The sequence below is a fragment of the Cryptomeria japonica genome, chromosome 6, assembly GCF_030272615.1.
Source record: "Cryptomeria japonica chromosome 6, Sugi_1.0, whole genome shotgun sequence".
NCBI lineage: Eukaryota > Viridiplantae > Streptophyta > Pinopsida > Cupressales > Cupressaceae > Cryptomeria > Cryptomeria japonica.
In genome coordinates, this window is record NC_081410.1 from 435280842 (window position 1) to 435292916 (window position 12075).

Genomic DNA, 12075 nt, shown 5'->3' on the forward strand with positions numbered 1-12075 from the left:
ACATGATAATAAGCTTAGGGTGAAGAGGTAGCAGATAAGGATAGGGGTGTGTAAAGCCACATAGATGCCGAATTGGCATCCAAAAGCCTCTTCACCAGTTACCTTCCCATTATGCAATGTCCTTTTATATCTGTTGCGTTTATTTTAGGATATAAATACCATTGACTTCAATTTATGGTAACCATTTGCCGTGTCAAATTTCCCATTCTTTGTACAAATATAGAGTAGGAGTTGCTAATCAAAAGTAATACCGATTTCTTAAGTCCCAATGAACTGATCAACTCTAATTGGCTGGAAAATATCACAAAATCTTATATTTGAAAAATTCTCAAAACATGTAACATTGATTAAGGTAAGTTATGACAAAAGCATTTGCGATAATCCTCACATCTAAGTTTCTAACCCTGCCATAGAATATGCATACAGTCTGATGTCCAGAAGGGTAAACTCCAATGCTGCTACAATGATGCCCAACCTGGGCCATCACCACAGGGGCAAAATTTCACAATTCATTAAAGCGAGTGTGCAATAATTATGTCACTGTTTTCAGTGTTTGCAGCTTCACCTGTCTCCCAAAGCATCCCAGCCATTCTCAACTGATCATATTCCTCATTTTTCATGCTTCATTTTCTTTTTCTTCTTTTCACTCTTTTCTTTCTCTTCATCATGCAATGCTGCTGAAAAAGGAACCCCTTCACCCCTCTCTTCGTGCTTTTTTTTTCTTCTCACTTTCTCCCGGCTCTTTCCTCTCCCAAACCCACCACAGAGGCAAAATTTCACGATACATTTAAGTGAGCGTGCAATAATTATGTCATTGTTTTCAGTGTGATTTGAAGCAGGGGGGCCTAACACACCATCAAATATAAATCCATGGTCCATTATTGGAGATGAAAGTGCAGCTTTACACCTGTCTCCCAAAGCTTCCCAGTCACTCTCACCTAATCCTATTCGCCATTTTCATGCTTCTTTTTCTTTTTCTTCTTTTCACTCTTTTCTTTGTCTACATCATGCAATGCTGCTGATAAAGGAGTCTCTTCTCCCCTCTCTTTGTGCTTCTTTTTCTTCTCACTTTTCTCCAGCTCTTCCTCTTCCTCTTCCTCTTCCTCTCCCTTCTCCTTGTGCTTCTTTTTCTTTTTCTCACTTCTCTCAACCTTTACTTCCTCTTCCTGCTCGCCTTTCTCTTTGTGTTTCTTCTTCTTCTTTTTCTCACTATTCACCTCTTCTACTTCCTCTTCTCCAATGTACTTATCTTTTTTATTCTTCTTCTTTTCACTTTTATCAGCCTCAGTAGCTTCCTCGTTATCATTGACCTTATTCTTCTTTTTCTTTTCAGATTTCTCAGTAACATCCTCCTCTCCTTCTCGTGCCTTGATCCTCTTCTTCTCCAATCCATCCGGTGTGTCATCTTCACCTTCTCTATTTCTCTTCTTCTTCTTCTTCTTCTCCTCTGTTTTATCATAGCTCTCAGGATCAATTTTCACATTGGGTGCCCCACCTGTTACTTGTTGCCGCTCTGTCTCAGTTTTGACATTGGGTGCAATAACTTGCTGCCTCTCTGCTTCAGTTTTGACATTGGATGCAGCCGCAAGGCTGGCAACTAAAGTATCCCCATTGGCAGGCAATGCCAAATTCCTCATCCATTCCTGTGGAGTCTTCTCATTAGGCTTCCCATGCTTATCCAATAGCCCTTCTGCAATCATCTTCTTCTTTATAGATGCCTTTGGTCCCAATCCCCACTTCCTGGGATAAGTATCCCTCTCCATCACTACCCTCTTCACCTTTGCCACTGTCCCATGATCACAAGTAGCGATTACAGCAGTAGTCATCTGTGCAATACCAATTGCAATTGCCTCCCCCTTAGTGGTCATTAAAACCACCTCTTCACCAACCTCGACTCCATTCTCAAATCTCAGCAACCCTGGAATCATCAACTTTGCCCCATAACAGATGGCATTCACTGCAGAATCCTTGACAACCAATCTCTTATAGCTGGTCAACAAAACCTCCAATGGCATGATAACCCTCCTCAGATAGGACTCATCCTTGTAATTATCATACATCCATTGTGCATCAAGCACATCATGCATTGTCACCAGATTGTCCCTTTCACCTAAAATCCCAGACCGGACTCTCCTCAGCTCCTGCATGTGACCACCAACTCCCAGCAAAAGCCCTAAGTGGACACACAGTGTCCTGATATAGGTACCTGTACATGAATCAAATATGTACCAGGTAAGTGTACATGAAACAACTATATACAATATTACATGTTTAAGAAAGATATGACAATCTCTGTAACATGGCAATATGCCAGATGAATATACAAAATAAATACGTATATCAATACATATTTGTGGGAAAAAACATATAAATAACCAATCGTACAACACCAAATAAGTATACAGTAAACAAAATATCTAATATTACGTTCTGTATTTATCATAAAGGCAATACATTATTGACCATTGACCATTATGGTGGCAAAATTGAGGTGAATTGAAAGTCTTCAATAAAACATCTCCGCAAGTGCCCGAGTGCCCCATGAAAACATCTCTGCCCCATGAAAACATCTCCCCAAGTGCCCGAGTGCCCCATGAAAGGCAAACTAGTTTTCACAAAGTTAAAGGTTGCAATCAGTATATAATAGCATGTACCATATAGCAAGTGACCCAGCAGCACCCCTGATGGAGGTGGCAGAGGTGGTGGCTCTGTGGGAGATGTTTCCCGCAAGTTCCTGAGGCTCGAAAATGTCCCCTTACTGGAGGAAACATATCCCCATGGAACAATATTATTGACAAAAAAAATTGAAAATAATGTAATTTTATTATTGTTATTATTGCATGATTTTTAATAATATACAAGTAGCAAATCTTGAAATGAACCAAATAAGCCTACATGAAGCAGTAATGTAGATCATTGCCTGCATTAATAATTACAATACTAAGTTAAATAGTGGTCCTATAATATGCCAGATAAGCATACACTAAACAAATTTGTAAATAAAAACCCTGCCAGAACTGGGCAATTAACTAATATAATTTGCGAAACAATGACTTAATGGTTTCTTTAATGTTTCAAGTTCATTCTGCCTTTTCAGACTGTCGGCGAGCCTGCGAGTGTGGCTGCAGACTCGTATCTGCAGGACCTCACCACAGACTCTGGGCTAGTCTCAAAACTGTGAGTAAAAAAGTTAACTAAATGCCTGAAGATGAATACCTTTGTCAGCACATAAAAAGCTCTGTCTAAATGCCTGAAACATCTATTTTTACCGATTCACACAGACGGCTGTCATTAGTAACCGATCGCACTTAAATAGATACATAACAGCACATGCCGGAAGATAACAACATTTACCTTCACATAAGAAAGCTTACCTTTGTATAACCAATAACACTCAACATAACATTACCTGCCTCACAGGATACCCAGAAAACAACCAGATGCCTCTCGGCATCGTATTCGAGCATCTTGCTCTCGTAAATCGTCCTGATCCTCAGCTGCCTCTTCACGGCGGAAATAAGCGGCGGCCGCTGAAAGAGCGCTCCCGTCAAGGTCTCCAGAGCCCTAGCAACCTTGGCCACATCAGGCACAGCCGAATGCAGCCGTGCCACACAAACATACTCCTTTCCAGCCCCCTGCTGCGCTTTCACAAGTCTCGTGGCTCTCTCCACGCAGACAATTAAGCTGCCAGTGACCTTGGGATCCAAAGTCCCGCTGTGACCAGTCTTCTCAACCCTAAGCATTCTCCTTATCCATGCGACCACCTCGTGCGAGCTAGGGTTTGCGGGCTTGTCGAGGTTTATCACGCCGTAGCGGATATAGTCGTAGAGAGGACGCTTCAGCGGGGAGTTGCCAGTGGGAATGGGAGTGTAGTGACCCGTGCGTATGTTAAGCTTGTTGAAGTTCTTGAGCAGGATTGGCCATGATGAGGTGTCCATTTCGGGTGTGTAACTCTGGGGTTTTATCAGGTAGTCACCTTCTTTGTCCTCTACATTCTGTGACGAGCTTTTCTTCTTCTTTTTCTCTTCAGTGGAGGCCATGGGATTCGAACGCTGGCCGCCTGATCAGTGAGCAATGCGATTCTAGCAATGCTCGATCGCTGCGAAATGTTGCAGAAAAATATTGCAGATGTAAACTACGTATTTAGGGTTTCACGAGGCCTATAAGGGTTTAGGGTTTTAGATCTATTTCCTGGTGACATTTTTGTTGTGAGCTGGAGATAGATTTTAGGGCCTAATCAGCCCCGTAATATTTTAATTAGAAGACTAGCACTTACAACAGAGGGGGTGCCCATAGAGAAATACATTTAATATGTTTAGGAGACATTATTTGTTGTTTATATAATTTTATTATATATTTAATTTAATTTTAAACATTTGAAGATTTTTTTAATTATTGATTTGCTTATAGTTAATTGAAGGAAAGTTTTGTAACATTCATTTTTCAATATTTTGTACTTGATGATTTTTTTTATTAGTATGGAATGAGATTGGACACAGTTTTTTTGTCTATTTATTTTTTCCCGAAGTTAGTAGAATAAAATTATAAGCGCGTAGTTGATATTTTGTTAAAAGTATGGAGTAGAAAAAGTGAAAGCATGTGTTAAGAAAATAAATTATAAGTGAGAAAATATATTCTTGGTAACATGGAAAATTGGTCCATGTTGCAATGTATGAATGTCGAACTTATGCCTATAAACCATGAAGTTGTGATGTAACTCATGGTTTTGTACAAATTGTGTTGTGCTCTCAATGATGTCATGGAAAAAAGAGGGACAAATTTTGTAGGAAAATTCTAAAGTTCCATCATAATGGATTTTTAAAAAAAAATGAGATGAACCAAAACCAATCTCCCTACAATTGTTGTTTAAATCTATTCATAATAAATGTAAAGCGGGTCTTAAAATAAAGGGGTTTTAGAGCTAGACAAGATTTCATGCATGTGTAAGTAATTCAATTTGATTTGGAGATTTTAATATTATATATGAGTCGAGATTTATTTTCAAGCATGAAACAAGAAACGTGTAACTAAATGAATACAACCACGATGTAACAATAAAAAAGATGAACAATTATATTTAGCAACAACTATTTTTTATATGAGACTTGCTTCTATAAAAGCTCGCATTACATATAGCCTATCAATCAAAAATTGAACTTATAACACTAAAATCAATGTACAATTTTTTTAATAATAAATCATTGTAATTAAAATCAACATATAATACTAAAAATTAATCTACAATAATTTATATATAAATTCAAATATTTAAATAACTAAATTATTTAAAAGAGCATAAACATTATATTTCCATATCAATCTTAAAACTAAACCATGATATCTTTCCATTGAAATTTTCAAAGATTTATTACAAATATGGATCCTTTCTTTTAGATTAATAATGATTCATTTTATCTTCACAATATTCAATAATAGGGGCTTCTTGCCTGTAGTGCTTACATCCTTGGTTCAAACCTTTTTAAAGGGGTGTCTAAAAAGGGAGAAGAAATGGAGCGAAGAAGGAGGAGGCTAGGGCTTCGCCCGAGGGAGTTTCAAAATTTTCACAACTGTCAGGGTTTCCAAGGGTTTCAGCCTGAGGAAAATGGCTTTCAGGAGCAAAGATTTGTAGACCGGGGACCTCCACAGAACTTCACACAGGCACGACCTGGAAAACGACCTTGGCAAAAACCAAAAAAGGCTTGGGAGGATCAGGACAGGTTTTTTCACTCTCACGCGAAATGGGGGGATGAAGGTGCAGACGGAAATCCTAAATATCTGAGAAATGGGGGAACCAGAAGCCAAGGACATCACAGGTTAGAATATGGACCGAAAACAATGTGGCAACACTGCCAAGAGAAAGAATGACAGCCGAAAAGGAATGCCTAGAAACAGCGAAAGTCCCCAGACAATAATGAAACCAGGAAAACAGAGAAAATATCCTTGATGATAGATAACAAAAGCTGGAATGACTCGGTCTCCTTTTTTCGGGTGAGGGGTTTTTTTGTCAAATGCTTTGGGGATTGGCCGGCGATGGGAAAGATGAAGAATTGGTGCACTAAAACCTGGAAATGTAATATTGAGCTCAAAACCCTCCCAAATGGTTTTTTCTTGGTAATAACGGAGGAGAGTAAGGATAAGCATGAAATATTAAATAATGGGCCCTTCTTCATGGGTGGAAGGGGTCTCTACATTAGGGATTGGGAGCCAAATTTCAACCCAGTGCTAGCCCCGATCGAAATAGTCCCTGTGTGGCTCAGATTATATAATCTACCTAGAGAATACTGGAATGAGGAGTTTTTCCAAGCTTTAGGGAATAAATTGGGGTTCTACATCTGAGCGGATGAAGCCATTGAGGCCAAAGACTTTAGCATGTACGCTCTGTAGCATCCTAAAATTGCGACACTTTCAATTTCGACTGCATTTAGGTCTTCACGATGGCGATGCAACGTTGAACCTAAATGGAGACCCCGAAACTTGTTTGCGATACCAAAAACTGCATATTTCTGCACCTTGGCATGATCCTTCCTTGCACCCTGCTATCCCAGGAGGTGGGACCATGGCGCCAGCGCCCTGGTCCCTGGCCCTATTTTGGGCCCAGTCTCTTGTGGGCATTGGGTCTTTAAGTTTGCAAATTGGAAAATAATGTTTCTAGGTCGGCCTAAGGTCGGGAAAATCAGTCTCTCAACCCTAATTGACAAGTATATAAACTATTTTTCCTCTCCTAGAAGAGGAGGAGGGAATAAGCAAGAGCAAGAGGCGGAAGCGATATAAAAACATTCAAACATTCAAGCATTCAAGCATTCCTTCAAGCAATTGAGCATTCTAAGTCTCCATTCAAGGCTAAGTGTTGCATTCAAGACAAGGATTCAACCATTGAAGAGGAGATCACTTACAACACATTACATACAACATACATTACACCTTTGCATGTAAGAATACAAACATTCTTACAACAAGGTATCAGTACTTGTTTACATTACAAACATTTACATTTACAACATTCTCATTTCTTGGTTAATTCCAAAACCGGGGTTTGACCTAAAGGCAAACCCCGGATCCCTAACCCCCCAATCGTCCTCTCTTTTCTGTGTGTAGGTTGCAGGTACGCGGCTGTAATTGAAGATTTGGAATCCTTGTGCAGAGACGAATAGATCCCCCTTCGTTTCGCGGATTTTTTGGAGGACCGTGTGCACTCCGGGCGCCATCGTCCCGTCAACTTTTGCTCAAATTTGCAGAACAACATCGTCTCGACATTTTACTGCTAATTCCAGGTCCGTAGCTTCATCCCGTATCCCTATCTCCATTTACAAGCGAATCTTTCTTACTTTACATGCATTCCTAGTTCAATCATTCTATCGACATTCTTTACAAAAGAGGGTATCCTTGCTATCACAACCCTTGAAACTCATTTAAAATCCAGTCTTGCATTGCGTGGGATTGGATCTTGTGGGTTTCAACCCCTCTTTTGAATGTAAAGTCTCTCCTAGGTGAAAACCGTCAACCCCAGTGACCCTCCTTTCTCTCTCCTTGGAGTGGGGAAGGGAGGAACACCTAGGGTTCAATTTTTTCCGCTTTACACGCTCGAATATGTATTGGCTGGAAACCCCACTACCCACTTCCTGAACAAGTGGAGATCATTACAAACGCAGGACAATGGCTTCAAAAAATAGAAATGGAGGAGTTAAACGAAACCTGTCAGATCTGTAAAAAAGTAGGACACTCAGAGGAGACATGCCTTATAGGTCCTAAAGGGAAAGCGGTGGAGACAACGATTGAAGATGAGGTGATCTTTTTTGCAAGTAAGGCCAACACTAGTGAGGGACTGGGTCACCGGGAGGACGAGATCCAAACCTCTCAGACCTCGGTATTACAAGGGGAGGCGTTGAAGACTCCCATCTTCACCGCCTCGGAAGCAAAGGAGAATGATTCAAAAGATGATATACTCAACAAGCACGGGGAAGTTGCAGAATGGGTGGAAGAGGCCATTACAAGAGTTGAGAAAGTAGTGAATATCCTGGATGAGGTTAATGCCAGGGCATCTCCTCCTACGGATGTAGGTATTAGTGTGGAGCTGAATCAGCCGTTGGAGAAGGAAATGACTCCAAGGTTGGAGTTTGAGGAAGGCAAAGATTGTAGAGAGGTGGAGGGAGCTGAGGAGGATGATGAATGGGGATGGATGGACGAGGAAGATATTGTGGACCTAAGAACCATAGAGCAATCGGAATCGATATGCACTAACATACGACTAGGAGAAAAGAGATCGAGAGGCAGAAAATCAAACCAATCCAAAATTGCAATGGTTGGTAGCGCGAAAGGCCAAAGTAAATTGACAGTAGGGAAGGGAGTCACCCTTCCTGAAGGACAATGAAAATCATATCCTGGAATGTCAGGGGCTACAAAGCCCTTGAAAAACGTTGATTGATCAAGCGAGGCTTAGATCAATTATGGCCAGATGTTGTTTTCCTTCAAGAAACAAAGTTGGATAATGGTGAAGAGAAGTCTCTATTGGGGTCGTGGAAGCAGTGGTCTAGGGCCTTTGTGGATTCAGAAGGTGCTTCGGGAGGTCTAGGTATCCTTTGGAATGCAAATATTCATAAGGTGGAGGAAGGTTTGGCCTCCAACATGTGGCAAGTCTGTAAGTTTCACTCTTACCCTCTCAATGTTGAATTTACAGTAATCAATGTTTATGGACCGTGTAAATCTGGGCTGCAAAAAGGTTTTTGGAGATCCCTATCCTCCCTCATCCGGGAGTTAGAGGGGGGTCTCTTAATCATTGGGGGGGATTTCAATACTATTTTGGAGTTGAGTGATAAACTAGGGGGCAGGGGTGACATTCCTATGAACCTTGCACTTTTTCAAAATTTTGTGACAGAAAATGGACTAAAGGAAATCAAGTCCAAGGAAGGTCAGTTTACATGGTCTAATCGTAGGATCTATGGATAGCAAGTTGCAGAGAAGCTGGACAGGTTTTTCTTAGGAGGGCCCTAGGCGGAAACTAATCTTCTATTTGCCTCAATCATTCACCCAGTGGCTGCTTCGGACCACTTACCAGTTGAACTATCTATAACCTTTGATGGCCCCCTTGTCAGGTGCCCTTTTAAATTTGAGAAAATGTGGTTGAGGGACCAAAGTTTGAGGGAGTTAATTAAGGGGTGGTGGACAGGGGCTCCGGAGGTGAGTGGAACTAAGGCGTTTGTTTTTGTTAAGAAGCTACAGTTCATCAAAGCTAAACTTAAAGAGTGGAACCGTGTGAAGTTTGGTAATATCTTTGCTAACAAAAGGGATCTGGAGGACAGATTAGCAAGCTTGCAAGAAGACATCATCCAAATGGGGATGACATCAGAAATTTTTTTGCAGGAACAAGGACTCAAAGGACAATATAGTGAATTGTTAGCTCAAGAGGAGGTATTTTGGAGGCAAAAATCGAGAGTGTTGGCTTAAGGAAGGAGATCGAAACACTAAATTCTTTCACAACTCGGTAAAGGCGAAAAGATCTAGGAACAAAATCACGACCATCCTAAATAGAGAGAACTTAGTATTGGATAAAGCAGATGATATCAATAAAGAGGTAGTAGATTTCTTTCTCTCTTTATTATCTAAGGATAAGGATCCCGAGTTGGCACAGCAACAAGAAGGGTTGAATGTTATCCCGAAGTTGATAACAGATACAGAAAATCAGACTATGATGAAACCAATTTTATTTGAGGAGGTGAGAAATGCAGTTTTCAGTATGGAAGGGGACAAAGCTCCAGGACGGATGGTTTCCCGACCCTTTTCTTTCAAACTTTCTGGGAGATTGTAGGAGTTGAGGTTTGGGAAGTAGTGGAGGATTCTCGGTGTAGGGCGAGTGTGGCAAAGGAGTTTGATTGCACACTTATTGCCCTCATTCCCAAGGTGGAGCATCCAACTAGGTTCAGTGAATTTTGACCAACTTCCTTATGCAACACCATCCTCAAAGTCATTTCCAAAGTGATGTCTAATAGGCTAAAACCATTACTAAGCCTGATCATCTCAGATGAACAGAGTGGTTTTGTTCTAGGCAGATTGATTGTGGAAGGGATAATCATAGCGCATGAGGCAATTCACACAGTCTACCAAGCGAAGGTGGACCGAATGATGATTAAATTAGACATTAGAAAAGCTTATGATATGGTGGATAGGGAATTTCTTGTCCAAGTTTTGTAGAGATTCGGTTTCTCTAAAGAATGGATCAATTGGATAAGGGCTTGCATCGAAGGAGTGTGGATCTCTATTTTGGTTAATGGTAGCCCTCAAGGCTTCTTCCAAACATCATGAGGTCTTAGACAAGGGGACCCATTATCGCCCTTCCTCTTCATTATACTAGCAGAAGTCTTCAGCAGACTAATTTGTTCTCAGCAACAACAAGGGAAATGGAAAGGCATCAGAATTGTGGAAGGGATGGATCCAGTGACTCACCAACAATTTGCGGATGATACTCTGCTCTATGGACAGTCCTCTCTTCAAGAGGCCCGAGTAATGAGAAAAACTTTAGATGTCTTCTATAAAGCAAGTGGCCAGCAAGTAAATTGGTCCAAATTGGAAGCGATATTCTTTAACACAGAGTTAGGCAGACAACAAGTTATTTCAAACATCTTAGGGGTTAGACTGGGGACCCTTCCAGGGAAATTTTGGGGTACCCCCCTTTTTGGTGGTAGGAACAATCCGAATTTGTGGAATAATCTCATTGACGCTTGTGGAAACCGATTAGAAGGGTGGAAGAGCAAATGGCTTTCGCTATCTGGGAGGATCATGTTGCTCAAAGTGGTTCTCTCTGCTCTTCCCATTTTCTCCATGACTACCCTCAAGATCCCGGATAAAGTGTTAAACTTTATTAACAGGGGAATGAGAAAATTTATGTGGAATGGCAAAGAGGCAAATGATAAAATACCTATAGTAGCTTGGGACAAAGTCTGTCAAGACAAACAGGCGGGGGGAGTAGGACTGAGAAATTTGAAATTGTTGAATGAAGCTAAGGGGGCAAAAGTGCTTTGGCAAATCTATGCTAAGACAAACCAGAAATGGGCTCAAATTCTAAAGCATAAATACCTAGATTAGATGAACAGAGAACAAATTTTTACAACCTCAACATTGCCAAAAGGATCAACCATCTGGAATTTTATTTCCTCATGCAGGCATGTTATCACTGAACACCTTACCTGGGAAATTGGCAATGGAAAAATGGCCAATTTTTGGATAGATTCATGGGAAGGGAGACCAACTCTTGCAGAGAGACAAGATATTGAGAACATTAGACGGGTGACCAATACCCAATGGGGAGAGAAGATAGGAGATTTTCTCTTCAAGAAGAGATTACAAGGGGTTGATGTGAGTGAGTGGAAAGAGGTAGAAAATTTACCTTTACCAGCAAATTAGAAGGAGATCTTAAAGAAGATCATGAAGGAGTACACTCCCATGCTATCCGCAAAGGAGGACACCTTGAGATGGTGTGGTTCCAAATCGGGATAGTACTCGGTAAAAATTGGATACAATATCCTCGTCAACCTGGAAGAAAAAAAGGAGTGGCCTCTTAAGCTGCTATGGAGTTCTCCAATTCTTCCAAAGGCAGGAGTCTTTACCTGGCTTGCACTGAAAAAATGAATCCTAACGGGTGAGAGATTGAGCAGATTAGGGTTCTTAGGCCCTTTCAGATGTGTAATGTGCAAGAAGGCAGTGAAATCACTGGATCACTTGCTCCTATAATGTGAGGAAGCACAAATGGTATGGAAATTCCTTCTAAGAAAGTTAGGCTGGCAAACTCCCCTTCCTAATACAGTCTTTGAACTACTCTCTAGCTGGAATTTACCGTTTAGCAGACCAGTCTTCTCCAGTATCTGGTTAGTGGCACCGTCTCTAGTATTATGGGAAATTTGGAAGGAAAGGAACAGAAGGATTTTCCAAGAGAAAGAGGAATCGTCAGCAAGTCTGTTATCAAGGGTGGAAAGGGCAATTTCAGAATCAGTGTTAGCAGCAGCTAGAAATCATAATATAACAAAATATCCTTATTCCAGTGAAGATAAATTTATCCACGAAAATTGGTCGCTTGTGAGCTACCAA

The 12075-nt window shown here is 40.9% G+C and overlaps 1 protein-coding gene across 1 annotated transcript; it reads right to left on the reverse strand.

The window, feature by feature from the left end:
* Nucleotides 1–287: 287 nt before the first annotated feature.
* Nucleotides 288–4271, reverse strand: LOC131037480 (H/ACA ribonucleoprotein complex subunit 4). Its single transcript, XM_057969633.2, has 2 exons — nt 3410–4271; nt 288–2206 (listed from the first exon to the last, which is right to left on the reverse strand). The coding sequence occupies exons 1-2, from the start codon at nt 4038–4040 to the stop codon at nt 945–947; spliced, it is 1893 nt and encodes a 630-aa protein (XP_057825616.2). The 5' UTR covers nt 4041–4271; the 3' UTR covers nt 288–944.
* Between the last annotated feature and the right edge of the window lie 7804 nt (nt 4272–12075).